At 34.4% G+C, this 18,022-nt stretch overlaps 1 protein-coding gene across 11 annotated transcripts in view; it reads right to left on the bottom strand.

Moving 5' to 3' along the window:
* LOC141563008 (NEDD4-binding protein 2-like 2) overlaps positions 1-17,814 on the bottom strand; it is an 81,304-nt gene extending 63,490 nt beyond the window's left edge. For 8 of the 11 annotated variants that reach the window (XR_012488304.1, XR_012488303.1, XM_074303514.1 and 5 more), the window contains exons 1-3: positions 17,673-17,811; positions 13,849-15,205; positions 317-441 (exon numbers count right to left, since the gene is read on the bottom strand). Coding sequence is in view for 8 of the 11 variants with exons in the window: in XM_074303514.1 (XP_074159615.1) it covers positions 317-441; positions 13,849-14,864 (1,141 nt within the window). In the remaining 3 variants the exon portion in view is untranslated. The other 3 variants (XM_074303519.1, XM_074303511.1, XM_074303518.1) reach the window with 3 other exon arrangements.
* Positions 17,815-18,022: the final 208 nt, after the last annotated feature.

Genomic DNA, 18,022 nt, shown 5'->3' with positions numbered 1-18,022 from the left:
AAATAGTTCTAGCTTCTTACATTTAAGTTCTTGATTGTTAGGTGAATATAAGGGAAAATCTAATAAAGAAAAGGATCCTCAGGAGGCAGGTTTCCCCTACATTATATGATTTCAAGCAAATGCTGAATAATTATTTTGAAGAGATGCTACAGAAAGGATTCCTGTTCAGAAATGAGGTAAACTAACTGACTATTGAGATTCCTTCCAATTCTGAAATTCTATATGCTGGGATCTCTATGCTGATTTGACCAGGTACACAGAGGTATTTTATTTATTTATTAAAAAAACAGAGAGACGTCATCTAATGTTATCACACCTCTGCTTTGGTTCCAGTCATGGGCATCACCAAGTTGTCTAACGTTATATGAGTACCCATTTCGATGCCGAAAATAATCATCAGTGCTGAAGACGATGCCACCACGATTCTGATCGAGCAGAATGCTGTCAACAGAAGCAAAAAAATTATAAATGTTATACATAGAAATCTCTACATATCTAGAAATACATTTTTAAAAACACTCAAAATCATATTAGCTATACTTAATTGAAATGATACTGAAATGAGATAATTCAGTTCTGGACACATCACCTCATTGAAGAAATATTATCTGTTTAAAGTCAAAATCCAAGATGGATTTAAATATACACAATATTTCTGTCACTTTTTAAACTCTTCACAAATCAGAAAAAATTTTTTTTTTTTTTTTTTTTTGGAGAGGAGGTAACACAGAGGAATGAATATTTATTAATATATATTTTATAGAAATATTTCTACAATGAATTACACATACCTTTGTCTTAGTAAATAACCATAACATAATCCTTCAAGTTCATTAAAAATTATCAACTATTCTATATTTCAGCAACACCATCAGGAGTTCTTGAATTGAGTTAGCATTGTCCTTCCCTCTTCAAAATACTTACAAACACACAATTCTCTATTTTTTTTCTTCCTTTGGTGTCAACAGTCATGTAGAGGGCTAGAACTGAGCAGATGCAGGGTAACCTGGCACTTGAGGCTAATTACCAATTGGACAATTCTCTACTACCACAAATTTGGAGGATGACCCTACTTAACTACTCTGGGCTGACTCAATAGGTGGATGTGGACAAAGAAGGGGAAGTGAGATCAGTAGGCGGAATAGGAGGAGAAGAAGATTGATTCATCCTCTTGGGGGTGGAGAGAGAGGAAGGAGATGTGGAGATTGCTAGATCTAATCTCCTGACCCTGACTGCAAAAGACCAAGAATAAAGACTTTTGCTTATCCTGATTCCTGCCGATTCTGAGATCCGGGGTCTCAACACAGTCATATTTTGCTATTGCCACAGGCTACTTCAAAGAACTTTTATGTTGCTTTTAAGATGTTACTGGCTTTAATAAAATAAACTGAACATATCAGGGAAAACCATATTTTCAAGCCTATTAAAAGTCAGTAACCGTAACAGTTTGACACCTTGACTTTACCTTCAATGAACTAATAACCTGAAAATGAACACTATAGGAATATTTATTTTAAAGAATCCTACATTTGATCCAAAACAACTCTAAATAACAAAACAATATCATGCAGAATAATTTCATGATTAGAGGTTGTGGCATAAAATATCTGAACCCCTAAAATGGAACAAAATTTTAAAATAGAATTCAGTTGGGAGTAAGTGGGGAGGGAATTAAATAAACTTCACTTAGGAGACAAGGAGGAAATTTATTTCATTTAACAATATACCCAGAACTCCAAAGTTCTAAATAGAGAATATATCAGTCTTTTATATAGCCAATAGCAGAAAAAGGAGGTGAAGGAATACTGGGAATGATTGGCAAAGACCTGGATTCCTTCTCTTCTCTAACTACCATCATTCCCTGCACTTTAGATCACAGAAAAGTAACAGGATATAAGTTCCCTAAAAAAATACTAGACTAGTAAAATACTCTTATCTTATTATCACCAATATACTCACTTCTAATAATGAAATATAAGCGTGCTACAATTTGGTAACACAATAAAAAAATCTATTTTAAATAGCTCTCAAAATGTATGAAACAGGTCCTGTCTTGAGTTTTTTACTTCCAAAACTTCAAGAAGTGATTCTTGTCCCAAACCTTTTTTTCTTGCATTTGAAAAATCCGCAATTTTCTTTCACAGGGTTTTTGAAAACTTCAAAAAGAAAATATAATACCAGAAACTATTAGAATCAAATGTTAAGTGTCTTGAGAAATCTAGACTACATTTCATTACCCTAATGCACACTTCCTTTAATGCTTATAAAAGTTGTTTAGTACTTTCATATGCTTATGATAAACTATCTTATAATTTATTTGTTGTTCTTATGTAATTTAATTTGCTCCCATAGCATTTATTATTGCGTTCACACAAGAAGTACTTAATAAATATTGCTAACAATAGAATAAATAAGCTATTTTATTTTACCACCTCTATTTTATTTATTTATTTTTTTTAGCTTAGCAAGGATCCCCCCCCCCCCAGCAGAGGGCAGAATAAACATGTTTAGCTAACATTTTAAAATGTTTTGAATTAAAAATCTCCAAAATAATGGTGTACCTTTGGGTATGAAAAAAATAAAAAAAATTGAACAAAATGAGCTCTTGCACTTGAATAAAATATTCTAAAGATATTGAATATAAAATTAAACATTTTAAGCAAAAATAACTAAAACAAATAGGAATTTCAATTAAATATTGAAGGTACTTTTTGAAAAACAAAAATTTTTCAAAGTTCTTTTGATCAAATGTTGTCAGAAGCCTTACATGAATACTACAATACCAAAAACAAGTAATGAATTTAGTAACATGCTCAATAAGCCTAATTAAAACATTACCAGATGTAATTTTCTATGTTTTTTAAAAATTATTTTTATTAAAGCTTTTTAATTTTCAATATTAATATATGGATAATTTTCCAACATTAATTCTTTTATTTATTTTTGCTGAGGCGATTGGGGTCAAGTGACTTCCTCAGGTTCACACAGCTAGGAAGTGTTAAGTGTCTGAGAGCAAAGTTGAACTTAGGTCCTCCTGACGTTAGGGCTCGTGCTCTCTCCACTAAGCCACCTAGCTGCCCCTCAACATTAACTCTTGCAAAACCTTGTATTCCAATTTTCCCCTGACTTCCTTCACCCACTCCCCTAGATGGCAATAAATGTTAAACAAGGTAAAAATGTTAAATCCAATATATGCATACATATTTATACAATTATTGTGCTGCACAAGAAAAATCAAATAAAAAAAGAAAAGAAAGTGCAAGCAAACAACAAAAAGAGTGAAAATGCTATGTTGTGATCCACACTTAGTTCCCATAGTGCTCTCTCTGTTTGCAGATGGCTCTTTTCATCACAAGACCATTGGAACTGCCCTGGATCATCACATTGTTGAAAAGAGCCACAATGAACTGTTTTAAAAATATATTCCCTGCATTAAGAACAAGGGAAGGGGCCCTCATAATGTCTTCAATGCAGCTTCAATGCCAATATATTGGCAGCTTCCTTCCTCTACTTCCTTCTTCTGTAAGAAAGGTAAACATGAGGGGAAGACTCTGGGAAGAAGGTAGGATAGTTAGAAAATTCAAAGTGCTCTAGATTTTCCTTGCAAACCAAACAAAAGTGAGTAAGTGTAAACAAAGTGAATGTAAACTGGTGAAAAACTTAGGGCAGGGGTCTCCCTGGAAAAACTTTATAAGACCTGAATAAGAACCTCGGGAAAAGGGAGGTTTAACAAGTGTGAATTGTAAACACCTCCAAGCTAGCTCCACAGAAACAGCAAGAGACCAAGGCCTGAGGTTAGCTGGGTTTGACACAACAGAAATAGGAAAAAATCCATGGATCACCATCTTAAAGAAATCTACAAAGGAAACAATAAATGTTACCGCTAAATTTTGAAACCCATGATCAAAGACAAAATTTTACAAGAAACAAACAAAAATCAAATATCCTGAAGCTACAATTAGAATTATATAGGATTATTAGCAGCTACAATAAAAATATTTTATTTATATTTTATTATATTTATTATATTATATTTTTATTATATTTATTACATATAAATAAAATATATTTTAAAAAATATATATATATACATATATATATACACACACAATCAAAAGAACTAGGCCTGCAGCAAAAAATATTGTATCCAGCAAAATTAAGATAATATTGTACGGGAAGAAAAATGACATTCAATGAACTCTCAGATTTTTTAGGATTTTGTCTCAAACTGAACTCAATAGAAAATTTAATATATAAGAGCCAACATCAAAAATGAATTTAAATGAACTCAGTAAGGATAAATTGTTTTTTATATGAAAATTTAAGCCACTGACAATAATGATTAAGTAGTCCAAAAGAAAGAATAAGGCAGAGCAGAGTATAATCTAATTGTAATAAGCAAAACTGTTTGGAAAAAGGTAAAAATATTAATGATACTATATAAATGAGGTAGAAAGAAAGAATCCCATAGAATATTTTGATGGGGAGGAAGGATGATAGTTCTGAAAACCTATTCATATCAGGAATCTGTTAAATAGAGAATAACATATACAAACCAAGATAGATACAGCACTCACTAAAATCTGTAAAGAAATAAGGGGGGAGAGAAAAAGATCAGGTAGAATATAGAAGGTTAGTTAGATTAATTTGAGTGTTTATTCCCCCACAATGGAAGGCATAAAGAAGGAAGGGGGGGGGGGGTTGGAGAAGATAAAGGAGGGATGGGAGGGGGAAGGTTGTTAAGTGTATACACACATGCAGGCTCAGGTGCAAAGGCACATGTGCCCAAGGCAAGTTAAAGACTAGAAAGAACTAAAGTAGAAGAGTTAGAAGAAACAGAAAATAACAGATATATACGCAAACATAATAACAATGATCAAGAGTGTAATTTATTAGGAAAAAAATGTAGGAATAATCATTGATCTCAAAAATCAAATTTAAAGACTCAATCAGAAGAGAAAGCTACATTATGTCAGCCATATTAATACTTGTTAGTATTCTTACAAGGTACTAAGTCATTGGAATGAATAGACAATAATTATCTAATTTAGCATGGTTCAATATGATTGATCTGACCCAACAAGGAGATATTATGGGCCAGAACTTGAACCAAAATACTGAGTGGAATTTAGGAGACAATGGTTAAATCTAGTTTAGCATTGATTTAATCCTACAACAAATAATGGTTTCCTTGTGATATAATGATTGGTGTATACTCAGTGTGGAACAACATATAAGTGAGAAGCTCTCAGAACTTCCGCAGAACTTCAGGGAACTTCAGGAGAACTTCAAGGGAACTTTGGGAGATTCAGAGTCAAGATTCATCCCCACTTCCACCTTGTGCTGGCTGGAGACATTGGGAAGAAGAGAGGCTGACGCTGGCAGAGACAAAGGACTAGCAGCAAGGGCTCTGGGGAACCAAGGAGAGAGGAAGGCCTCCAGAAAACTAGCAGAGCCCCAAGAGAAGGAGATAAGATTTTGGAAGAGACAATAAAGGATTTGGACTTTAACTCCTGGCTGCATTTGGGATTATTGAACTGAACTGAAACTAAAGCTGCCTCCAGAAGTTCCCTAAGAAATCTGCTCCAAGAGAAGGATTACAATTTAGACAAAAGAACATTACAAATACTAGTTTACATGCATGTATGTGTGTCTGTATACACACACATAAATATACCCATGCTTAAATCTGTAGCCTGCTTCGGGGAATTTGGGGAAGAGAAGAGAAAAAAGGGGGAAAAATAATTTTAAAGCAATTTAAAAGTAATTTAAAATCAGCATCAAGGGATATGAACAATTTTCAGATGATGAAATTAAAGCCTTCTTTACTCATGAAAAAATACTATAAATCACTACTGATTAAAGAAATGCAAATTGAAACAACTCACACCTCTCAGATTGATTAGACAGCAAAAGATAATGATAAATGTTGGAGGGGATGTGGGAAAACTGGGATACATTGTTGATGGAGTTGTGAAGTGCCGAAATCATTCTGGAGAGCAATTTGAAATTATGCTCAATAGTCTATAACTTTGATCCTTTGATTCAGAATTAATACTACTGGGATTGTATCCCAAGGAAATCATAAAGGAGGGAAAAGGAAATGTTTGCAGCAACAAACTTTTTTTTTTTGGTAGTGGTGGCAAAGAATTGGAAAATGAGTAGATGCCCATGAATTGGGGAATGGCTGAATAAGTTATGGTGTATGAAAACTATGGAAAATTATTATTCTATAAAAAATGATGAACAACCAATTTTAGAAAGGCTTGTAAAGATTTATATGAACTGATACTGAGTGAAACAAGCAGAACCAGGGATACATTGTACATAACAGCAAGATTGTGTGATGATCAACATGAAAGACTTTGTTCTTTCTCAGCAATTTAATGATCCACTATAATCCCAATAAACTTTGGATAGAAAAAGCCATCTCCTTTTTTCAACAATGAGGTGATTGAAGCCAATTGCAACAACTTGTGATGGAGAAGCATCTGCATCCAGAAAGAGGACTATGGGGAATGAATGTGGACCACAACATAGAATTTTCACCTTTTTTATTGTTGAATGCCTGCTTTTTGTTTTCTCCCCCCCCCCTTTTTATCTGACTTTTCTTATGCAGCATGATAATTATGGAAATATGCATGGAAGAATTGCACATGTTAAACATATATTGGACTGCTTGCTGTTAAGGTAAAGGGGTAGGAGAAAGGAAGTGAGAAAAAATTTGGAGCACAAGGTGTAGGTGTAGCTGTCTATCATTGATCAACTGGAACTGAATTAGATCTTCTCTATGTTTAAGATATCCACTTATGAAGGTAGTTTTCAGCATTCACCATTGCAAAATCTTGTGTTCCAAATTTTCCTCTCTCCTTCCCCTCTTCTCCCAGACTGTAAGCAAACCCACTATAAATTAAAGGTATGCAACTCTTCTAAATATATTTCCACATTTGTAATGCTATGCAGGAAAAATAAGATCAAAAGGGAAGAAAACACAAGAGAAAAAAATACAAACACTACCACCATCAAATCAAAGTATTTTGATCCATTTTCAATCTCCATAGTTCTCTCTTTAGATGCAGATAGCTTTTTCTTTTTCACAAGTCTATTGGAATTAGTTTGAATCACTTCTTTGTTGAAAAGAGCTTAGTCCATCACAGTTGTTCAAGTCCTCCCTGTTCTGCTGGGCACATGACTGTTTTTTTCTCCCCTTTTTTTCTATTTTATTTTTTCTTATTTTGTATTTAAGTTTTAAATAAAATTTTAGCAAGAAAGATAAACACCAAAATGTTTTTACCATAATTATCAGTCCTACTTCCAATTTCATATGGATGACCTTCTTGTATGCAAGGCCTTAGAGACCAAATTTTATTTCAGATACTAACAATCTCCTATCTACCCACATTAAAAACCCTCTTCATAATCTATTTTATTAACAAGCAGTTACTAAACATCTAATGATTCTAAGGAACTGTGTTAAATGCAAGTACTACAAGTGGTAAGGATAAAATTTAGGTTTTAACTTCAAAGAACTTATTTTCTATAGTTGGATAGCCAAAATAACATAAAAATAAAATATAAAATTTCAATATTAGTGCCAAATGGGCAGAAGTTTGAAGGAAAGTCTCTGGGAGAGCAAGAGACTTCAGGCAGGGCCTACCTAGAAGATAGGAAAATAGGGATGGGAAGATAAGGAATGTTTTCACTGCTTTTCCATCTCAGGTTTTGCCCATGTCATGAATGGAACACTTGCACTAAAGACCTAAGATTCCTGTTCTTTTCCTTCAAGCCCAAATTCTGCTGCTACCTTTTTTTTTTTTTTTTTTTACAAAGTTCACTCTTGCTTTTATTCTTCAAGCTGAAAGCGATTTTTCTACTCCTCCTTTACCTCATTAAGTTGGTCTCCTTTGTACATACCATTTTCCAACATTTTATCATAGCTATATGTCTTCATGTTTATGTTCTGAAGGTTGAATTTGTTTCCTTTTATCCTAGTACTATGCTGAGTAGGATAGTGTTTGTTAAAATCAAACTTTATTCCCATACTTGTAAGTATTAAACATCACTATCTTCTAATTTCTAAAAAATAATTTAGAAATCCTCTCAATCTGTCTTTTCCTTCTTTAAAATCCACCTTCCTTCTTAAAAACCATCTCAAACTTCCTCTAGTAACTTTTCTTCCAAAGAAGCTCACTGAACCATATTCACACTTAATAGAATTATATATTTATACAAATAAATTTATTTTGTATAATAATTAATGTTCTACTAACATTATGGCTTTTCTAATGCATACTGTCAATATTTATGAATAACGTGCACATTTCTTCAAAATTGCTAATGTCCTGATTTTTTTTCATTCAATTCATTCATTTACTTCATTCAATTTTATGTTCCATTCTGAACTTTGATCCTCCCTCCATATGCTCCCCCATCTATTGTGGATGGCATGAAAAAGAAAACCCATGACAAATGTTTTGCCACAGTCCAATAGTGTCAAGACTTTTCATGACCCCATTTGGGGTTTTCTTGACAAAGATATTGGAGTAATTTGTAATTTTTTTTCTCTGCTCATTTTATATATGAGTAAACTGAGGCAAACAAGATAAAGTGATTTACCCAAGGTCATACAGTTAGTTTTAATATGCATTCTTAAGTCCATTAACTGTTTAACTGGAGGTGGATAATATATTTCTTCACTAGTCCTTAGAAAATATGATGGTTATAGTGGTGATCAGAACTTTCAATTTCAATTTTGTTTATAGTATTACTATTGCTGTTCTCATTGTTCTCCTGGTTCTTCTCACTTTGCTTTTCATGAATTCCTAACATGTCTTCCCAGATTTTTCTTGAAACTAATCTCCTTCAGCATTTCTTACAGTATAATAGGATTCCATCACATTTGTACATATAATTGATTCAGCCATTCCTAAATGATGGGTATATCCCTTCAGTTTATAATTCTTTCCTACAAAGAAGCTCCTAGAAAAAGCTACTATTTTGGGAGGTGTAAATGGATTTTAATTACCACCTATTCCCCCACCCCCTTGGCATATAGTCTTAGCAGCTGTATCAACAATATATTATTGTACTGATTTCCCCATTCTCTCCAACATATATTATTTTTCTTTTTTATCAATTTAACCAATCTGACAGGCATAATAAGGTGGTTATCTAAGAGCTATTTTACATGCATTTCTTTAACAGCAATTTAAGAGTGTAGGATTAATAATAACTTCGATTTCTAAAAATTGACTATTTGTGGGAGTTCAGCTCAGTGACTACCAAGAGTGCAAATCTGAATCAAATATACCACAAAACCAGGCAGAAAAATTTGCTTTGCAATTTGTTTATAATCTGAGAGCCAGAGTTTATATGCTCTTAAGCTAGTGTTGCATTAACACCAGCCTACCTCCAGGTGGCACCATGTACATTCCAGGGTTAAAGTATAGATCATACTTCGACATTTCAGTTCCATCTTAACTAGCAATAACAAGATTATATCATAACAGGGTTGTAAATAATAGGAACTATTAATAACAAGATATTTCTCAAAACAGAGTTGTAAATAGCATAGTTGTGCTAACTTATTCCTGTCTCGGGCATTCTCCATCAAGATTATCCAAAATTTATCTCAAGTATGTCTTTCATTGATTGTTGAGAGGTGATGAGCCAATGCTTGGAATTGCTCGATCTTACAGAGAGCAGATCTCAAGTAATACCTGAACCAGACTCTTCCTGTACATGGACTTATTCAATATTGGGCCCTCTACAATTATTCAAAAACTTTAACCGTTTCTCAGTTGGGGAATGGTTCTTAACTTCATAAATTTGAATCCTTTCCTATGACGAACTTTTTCCCCCTTAAAATTCTTCTATTTGTCTCTCTTAAAAATAATAAGAAATCCTATATTCTCCATATCCTAGTCATTTGAGTCTTGGGACTCATCTGAAAGAAATAAGCTTTGTCAATATATAGCAAGGCAGTTAGGTGGCAACAGGAGATAGAGTACAGGGCAATCATCTTCATAAATTCAATTCTGATTTCAAACACTTACAGCTATGTGATCTTGGGTATGTCACTTAACTTTTTGTCTCAGTTCCTCATCTGTAAAATGAGCTAAAGGAAAAAACTGCAAACCATTTCAATAACCAAGAAAACCCCTGAAGTGGTCAGGAAGAATCTGAAAGACTCAATAACAACATGCAAGGATAAAGTGTCCTTGTCTGAATTTCTTTAGTAAAAGTCAAATTAATTTCTAAATAGAAAACTAAGTCAAAGTTCAGGGAAGAACTCTGAGATACCAGAGAACCCAAAATTAGCATGTTTATATACCTCTCCTCCCCAAATACTTCTTTTGCTGGGATTGAATGGTTTTTTTGGTGCTTCTCCAGGATGAAGGAAAAGTTGTCAATATTGTTCTGTTTGATAAACCAAAGACCTTTACTTAAATTCCATAGCCTGACAATCTTAATAGTGGAGTAGAAGTTCATTTTTATTTGCAAATACCTTAAGAAGTTAAGACCTTGTCTGGGAAGGGAGAATTTCAATTAGGGAATCTACTTTTTGGCAGCAATGCTGGGATGAGGGGCAAAGTAGAGGAAGGGAGATGTACACATATACTCACACCCATACAATGCCTATGAAAGACTTGAAACAAAGTATAACACTATTTTTTCTTTCTACTTATGTTCAATTTTAAAATAATCCATTATTTTTTTTCCCAGTTTACCTAACCTTTTATCTTTCCCAACTATAATTATTCATTATGCTCAGGTAAATTTAATCAATTTGCTTAATCAAATTTCCTACTTAAAAAGTATTAATTTTTTTTAAAGATTCTAGAGTTCTAGAACATAAAATGCCTTTGCTAGGTAATTTATTCTTTTTATGAACACTGCTGAAATCACAAAACCTTCAGTAATTAATATGTACTCAAATTTAATTTCAGCAAACATACTACTTAGGAAATGGGGCAGATGATACAACGGATACACAGGAGTATACACTAAGCCTCGAGTCAGAAGATCTGAGTTCAAATATGGCCCCAGACACTTACTAATTGTGTGACCCTAAACAAGTTAATTAACCCAATTTACCTCAATTTCTGGATGTCAAATGAGCTGGAGAAATAAATGGCAAACTCTTCAAGTATCTTTGCCAAGAAAATCCCAAATAGTTATGAAGACTCAATGGGACACAACTGAGACAACAGGACACAATTGAGACAACAATATTTAGAATAAACAAAATTTTACAATACGATTTATGACACAAAACTCACAAATTCACCACAAAAGCATCAAAGTTAAAGAAATTCCATAGTTTATCCTCATTTGTAACAGGAATTAACATTCTCACTGTGTGATCTTTGGGAGGTAGCTATATCTGACTTTCAACTCTGTCAATTTTAAAACAAGGATGACAGCACCTTTCTCACAAGATTGTTGTGAGGAACAAGTGACAATATTTATAGAGAGCTTTGCAAATCTTACAGAACTATGCAAATATATATATTTAATTTGAGGTAGCTAGGTTATTCAGTGTTTGGTGAAGGTCTTGGGAGTCCTTAGGCAAGTCCCTTAAACTTCTCTGTGCCCCAGTTTTCTCATCTGTCAAGTGGGGATGATAGCACTTATTTCATAGGGTTGTAATGCAGATCAAATAAGATCCTACATAAAGTGATCACAATTTTCTTACAACTTATTTTTCTCCCCCACTGCTTAACTTATAAGTCCCAGAAGCTTTTGCCATTATCTTTGCCTTCAGTCCAATCTCAAGTATTGAAATGGCCCTTCTCTAGCTAATTGCATTAAAAATCTCAAGTCTTCTCCAGTAGCAAACTCCCAGTCATCCATACTCTCCCTTACTTAGTCTGTTCCTACCTTCCAGCTGCAATCATGCTCCTATCTTCCTCGCCCTCAAAAAATCCTGATTTGATCCCTCTATCCCCTGATCATTCCACATCTCTCCTATGTCAAGGATAAATTCCTTAAGAAAGCCAACTAACTGAACCAAATCAGTTCCATTTGTTCAAGAACGAATAGAATCAACTACACGCAATGAAAGAACTCTGGGAAATGAATGTGAACCACTACATAGCATTTCCAATCCCTCTATTTTTGTCCACCTGCATTTTTGATTTCCTTCACAGGTTAATTGTACATTATTTCAAAGTCTGATTCTTCTTGTGCAGCAAAATAACTGTATAGATAAGTATACATATATTATATTTAACATATATATTAACATATTTAACATATACATTAACATATTTAACATGTATTGGTCAACATCTGGGGGAGAGGGTGGGAGGAAGAAGGCGAAAAATTTGCAATTGTCAATGCTGAAAAATTACTCATGCATATATCTTGTAAATAAAAATTTATTAAAAAAAAAAAAGCCATCTAACAAAGGTTTCTTTAGTTCTTTTCACTCTCTTTTTAACTATAATCTGGTATCCAAATGCATCATTCGACCATTCCAAAAGTTACTAACAATTCCTTCACTGACAAATCTAAAGAACTTTTCTCAAATCTTATTATTCTTTTTAGCCTTTAACAACACTGATAACTCTCTTTTCTATAGATTTTCAGAACTTTTCTCCTGGTTCTCTATCTAATTGACCACTCTTATTCCTGTTAGATCTTTATTCAGGTCATGCCCAGTAAAGGTAGGTGTCCCACAATGACCTGGGCCCTTTTCTCTTTGATTTGGTGATTTCACTAGTTACAATGGATTTAATTATCATTTCTATGCAGAAGATTTTCAGATTTACTTATTCAGCCTAATACTTCTCTGTTGATCTTTAGTCTTATGCGTCCAACTGGCTATTGGATATCTTCAAATAAGTGACATGTATGACATAACATCTTAAATTCAACATTTTCAAAAGTGAATTTATTACTTTCCTCTCCAAACCTTCCCCTCTTCCTAATTTCCCTATTATTATTCAGGGAATCACCATTCTTTCCCCTGAGATGGCAACCTAAGTGTCCACAACCCCTCCTTTTTCAACTCTATCCAATCTGTTGCTAAAGTCATGTTGAATTTATTTACCTAACATCTCTCACATCTACCCCCTTTCTCTCCTTCAATGCTGTTAGTAGACTCTCTCCTCAGACTTATACTGCAATAGTCTTCTGGTTTTGTCAATGTCATGAGTCTCACTCCATTACAATCCATCCTTTGATACCTCTTAATTCTTGATCTCCCCAACAGAGAGAATAAGCCTTCCCTCTATTGATTCCTAGACATAGCTTGTTTATACATAATAGTTTGCACAATGTCTCTCCTACAGGATAGTGAGCTCCTTAAGACTGTCTTTTGCTTTTCTTTGTATTCCCAGAACTTAGCACAGCACTTGACACATACTAAGGGCTTAATAAATGTTTACTAACCGATAAGAATACTGGGCAAATAGTCTTTTGTAAAATAAGAAGGCTTAGTGAATTGTCCCAAATAACACAACTAATAATTGGCAAAGCTATGACTAAAATCTAGTTTTTCTAGCTTTTAGCTAGGTTTAGCTAAGTATCTTGCCCAAAATGTATAGCATCCTTATTATATCCATTCATAAAATTAGCTACATTTAGCATATTTATTTTAAGGACTTAAGATTCTTTTCAAATAAAACCTAACTCCTTTTCCCATACCAGCAGTGTTTTTCTATGTACTTAAAAGTAATAAATTTGTATTTCCTTAAAATAGTCTATAACTCACCTCCTCAGTTGAGACATGTTTTATTACACTTGGAATGTTGAGCATACTGCTATTGATTACAGTAGTATTTTTATTATTAAGACCATTAAGATGACTGAATATTCCATTATCACTCACTATTCACCTACCGAGACAGTGTTGTTTTCCCTGAGCCAGGCAGACCTCTTAAAAGAATAAGCAGCCTCTTTAGCTTTTCTTCTTGGAATTGCTGGTTCAAAAGCCTATCTGTTTTCTCCATCTGGAATAAAGAAGGGTCTTCCCAAGATTCTTCTCTTGTTTCACAAAAACCATTACTTTCTTGTCCATCTTGTTCATTGCGGCCATTTCTAAAGGGCTGTATGCTACTGTTCCTCCCATCACAATCAGAATATCTGTTAGTCTGATCAAATGTTGGACAATTCCAATTTGTGTTAACACTGGTTATGTTATATCCATTGTACATTTCACCTAATTTAACATCTTGACCATGGAAAACATTTGGTGGTGGAGATGGAGAGGGATTAAATCTTTGAACATTTAAATGATAATTGAACCCAGAAGGAAAAAGGCTATGAGGAACTAAAGAGGATTCCACTGGTTGCCATTCGGGCCTAAAGGTAGGAATTGGGTTGTTAAAAAACATAGGTTCCATTTGTCCATTAACTGCATATTCAGTGTTCCAACCAACTGGCTCATTACTAAAATATTGCTCATCACCTGGGAGTGAATGTAGAGTACTAAACCAAGTATCTTCCTTTTCTTCATCAGATTTTAAATCGTCATTAGAATGACCTTGATAATATAAACTAAATTGTTCCTGAGGTTTAAATTCCTGACAATTACCTTCCAAATCTTCTTTTTCACTCTCAAGTTCCTGAATTTCTTTGTAAAACTGAGATAACTCATTGTCTATATCCAGTTTATTAGAAGGGTTCTGTTTGTTTTCTAATCCACCAGTGACTTTTTCTGTGTGATGTTTTCTTTCATCTCGTTCATTTTCCTCAGGACTTTTGTAAATTGGTCCTATGAATGCTTTGCTTGTGCTATATTCCACTTCCTCTCCACTAACTGGGATAGCTATGTTGTGATTTCTTTCCATTCTAATTTCTTTACTATTTCCAGAAACATAAGTATAGTTATTTCTAGATATTTCGTTGATGTTCATGGATCCTACTGTAGAAATTTCATGCGATAGATCTTCTGAATGAAATGATTCAATAATATCTGGCCTTTTATAAGGAATTATGTATGTCCCCTAAAAGTTTCAACAAAATTGTAGTTTCAGTCTTGCTCTCCTGAGTTTTTCCATTTTCCTTATAATCAGAGATGGATAAAGATATCCAGTTATTTTCTGTTTTCTCTTAGGATCTGTGAAAATGGTCACCACCATCATGGAATATGGTATAAGTTTCTTCTCTTGATTTCAGTTTTTTATTGCATGTTTCACTTGCTAGATTTTTTTAAACCATGTCCCAAAGACTTAGCTTAATTTTCACAGTAAGGCATCTAGAGGGAAAATTCATACAATTAATAGCTATGTTATTGACTGTAGAATTGATTTTTAAAAGAAAAATCTAAACTCTAAAGTTTTAATAAGCAAAAATCTAAAAAAAAAAAAAAAAAAGATAAAGATCACATTTAGTAAATGTCTGTATTTAAATATTATTTTCACTTTTTAAAATAGAATTCATTAAAGATACATGAATATTCTTTAAACAGAAAATTATTTCTATAAGATCCCCTCTTTTTCAGTATCTCTCACCCCAAAATGGAGAGTCAATTTCAGTCTAGAAGCATAATTCACTATTTTTTTTCAAAGTAGAGTATTAGCAAAATTCGAAATGTGTACCAACAATGAAGGTCTTTATGATGTAGACACTTATCTACGAGAACTGTAATGATATCACTGATTTAATTTGTCTTTATTGCCAAAGATGTTCTAGATAACTTTCATAACTCATTTTTTTCCACTTAAAAACCTGCATGATTTTACAGCTGTAATGACAAATTCATAAGTTCTAATCAACTAGCCAAAGACCTTTCCAGTTCCTAAGTGTTAGAACTGAAATCCAATTATTTAAAGAACTTATGCAGTAAGTATTAAAAAAGTTAGTTTACAAATCAAATTAATACAAAACCTCAGGGCTGGTTTTTTTTTTTTTTTTTTTGGTAGCACATGAAATAACACACATTATATGTTAAGGAAAAAACATGGCAGTTGCCATATTCAAAATCCTAAAAAAAGACAAATGGATATTTGGCTAACTTACTTAATATGTTTAACTTTAGTAAAGACACATAGTTTGATTTTTATTTTTAGTCACATTCATATTTGATGGCTGTGTATACTTTAGGGGGAAAAAATATTTTATGGCTGTCTTTTTGAATCACACTGTCCTTTTTTTTCACCTGTCATTGAGTCTCAAGGTCTCTCAATAAGCTTCAGAGACTCTTCTAGTCCAAATCATATCTAAATAGCAAAATGACCCAACAACATACTCAAGAAGTAGGTCAATCAGCCTTTGTTTGAATACTTCCAGGGAAAGGAAAATCCACTACCTGTTAAAGCAGGCTTCTTGCAGATAGCTCTAATACTTGTTCATTTTAAACAACTTTACTTCTTTGCAATTTGTGCTAGTTCCCTTGTCCTTTGGAGGCACAATAGTTTAACTCCTCCTGTGTGACTGTCTTTCAAATACTAGTTCTCCACTAAGTCTTCTCTTTTTCAGCCAAAGTAGACGGGGTTCCTTCAAGTAATTTTCCTACAACATGTATTTTCCATCTGATGCTCTGAGAACCCTAAACTAAACATACCATCTCTCACCTCATTCCAATGTGTATTCCTTCCAACCAATCTCCTTTGAGGGTCCAGTCTGGCCCATATTTCAAAAGTCCACCATGCCCCCAAACCATATGGAAGAATCACAAAATACAGAACTTAACAGCAATAAGAACTTAATAGACCACCTGGTGAGTCTTATTGCCTTCGGTAAGTTACAATTCTGATATCTGTTTCATGGTGAAATCTTTGATTTCTCTGAGGTAAAGTTTATGGGAAGATAAACATTCTGAAAGCACTCTGCCTCTCTCTCTCATCATTGCCTGTCATACTGAAAGGGATGATGACAATGAACCCTTCAAAATTTTGTCCAATTTTCCCCATCATCTCTCTAGTCCACGACCTCTTTAGTTTTCTTCCCTATACAAAATCTCTCAAGTCTCATTATTATTTTGTCTTGTGGCTTAAAAATCCACTTAATTGTCTTAACTCTACCAACGACCCGGTAAAGTCCTGAAGGAAAATTTAAGTTTTCATCAATTTTGCATTCTATGGAGTGTTCAAAATCTTACTGAACAACTATGTACTGAATGAACGAAACCAATTCAGGCTGGCATAAAGAAAGCCCCTCAAAGAGCTACTGGCTCCTTCTCACACACACCTGAAAGACCCAGAGATAAACAGAAGGGACACAAATACCAATACTGCGCCCCGGGGCACAATACATCAGAGGAGGAAAAAGGGATATCCAGAATGTCGCCTGTCAAAAGCTCCATTCGCCGAACTTTTACCAGCTCAGTCACTGCTTAGCTCCTTACCCAGAACGCTAGAGTAAACATCGGCAGGAAGAGGGAGAATGGGAGGTCAGGGCCTGAGGAATGCCGGACTCTCACAGACAGGAACCGAGGATACGTCATTGGCTTCTCCCCCCACTCCCCCCAGGGTGTTTCCGGGTCCTCTCTAGGAGTCCCGGAGGTCTCCTCAGGTCAGTGGTTTCCAGATTTTCCTTCTCCAAACTTTTTTTGACTGCCAGGCCAGAATAAACCCAAAAGGCCCATGGCGGAAGGCAATGAAAGGAAAAAAGGCCGGAACACAAGCCACATTAACTAACCTTAGGACGCCTTATTACCGGGCCCTAAAAGTTTGCGTTAACTTTCCCCTCCCAATAGAACCCTCTCGTAGTTAGAAACCAACCTGTGTGTGAGAAAAATAAAGGCAAACCCGGGAGGTCTCGGCTCTCCGGGCTGGCGGCTGTGGGTGAACCCCTGGGGCTCCGTCCACGGCCGGCAGCGTCTCGACTCTCAAAGCAAGATGGCGACTTGCTCCTTCCACTTCCGGGCATCGGCCTCAGGTGCTAGGCATTTCGGAACTGGAGTCCGACGCATCGAACCTCTCTTTCGAATCTCATCGTCTCGGGACTACATCTCCTAGCGTCCTTTGCGAAAGTGTCCTTTTTTTCTTTTTAAAAGCCGGGAAGAATTTCCTGCAACTGGAGCTAGGAAATGCTGTAAAGTTTTCCCTTTTTCACTTAAATAGCTAAAGTT

This window comes from Sminthopsis crassicaudata, chromosome 3 (genome assembly GCF_048593235.1).
Source record: "Sminthopsis crassicaudata isolate SCR6 chromosome 3, ASM4859323v1, whole genome shotgun sequence".
Classification (NCBI taxonomy): Eukaryota; Metazoa; Chordata; class Mammalia; order Dasyuromorphia; family Dasyuridae; genus Sminthopsis; species Sminthopsis crassicaudata.
The sequence above is the reverse complement of the archived record's forward strand: the minus strand, read 5'-3'. Positions and strand labels throughout refer to the sequence as shown.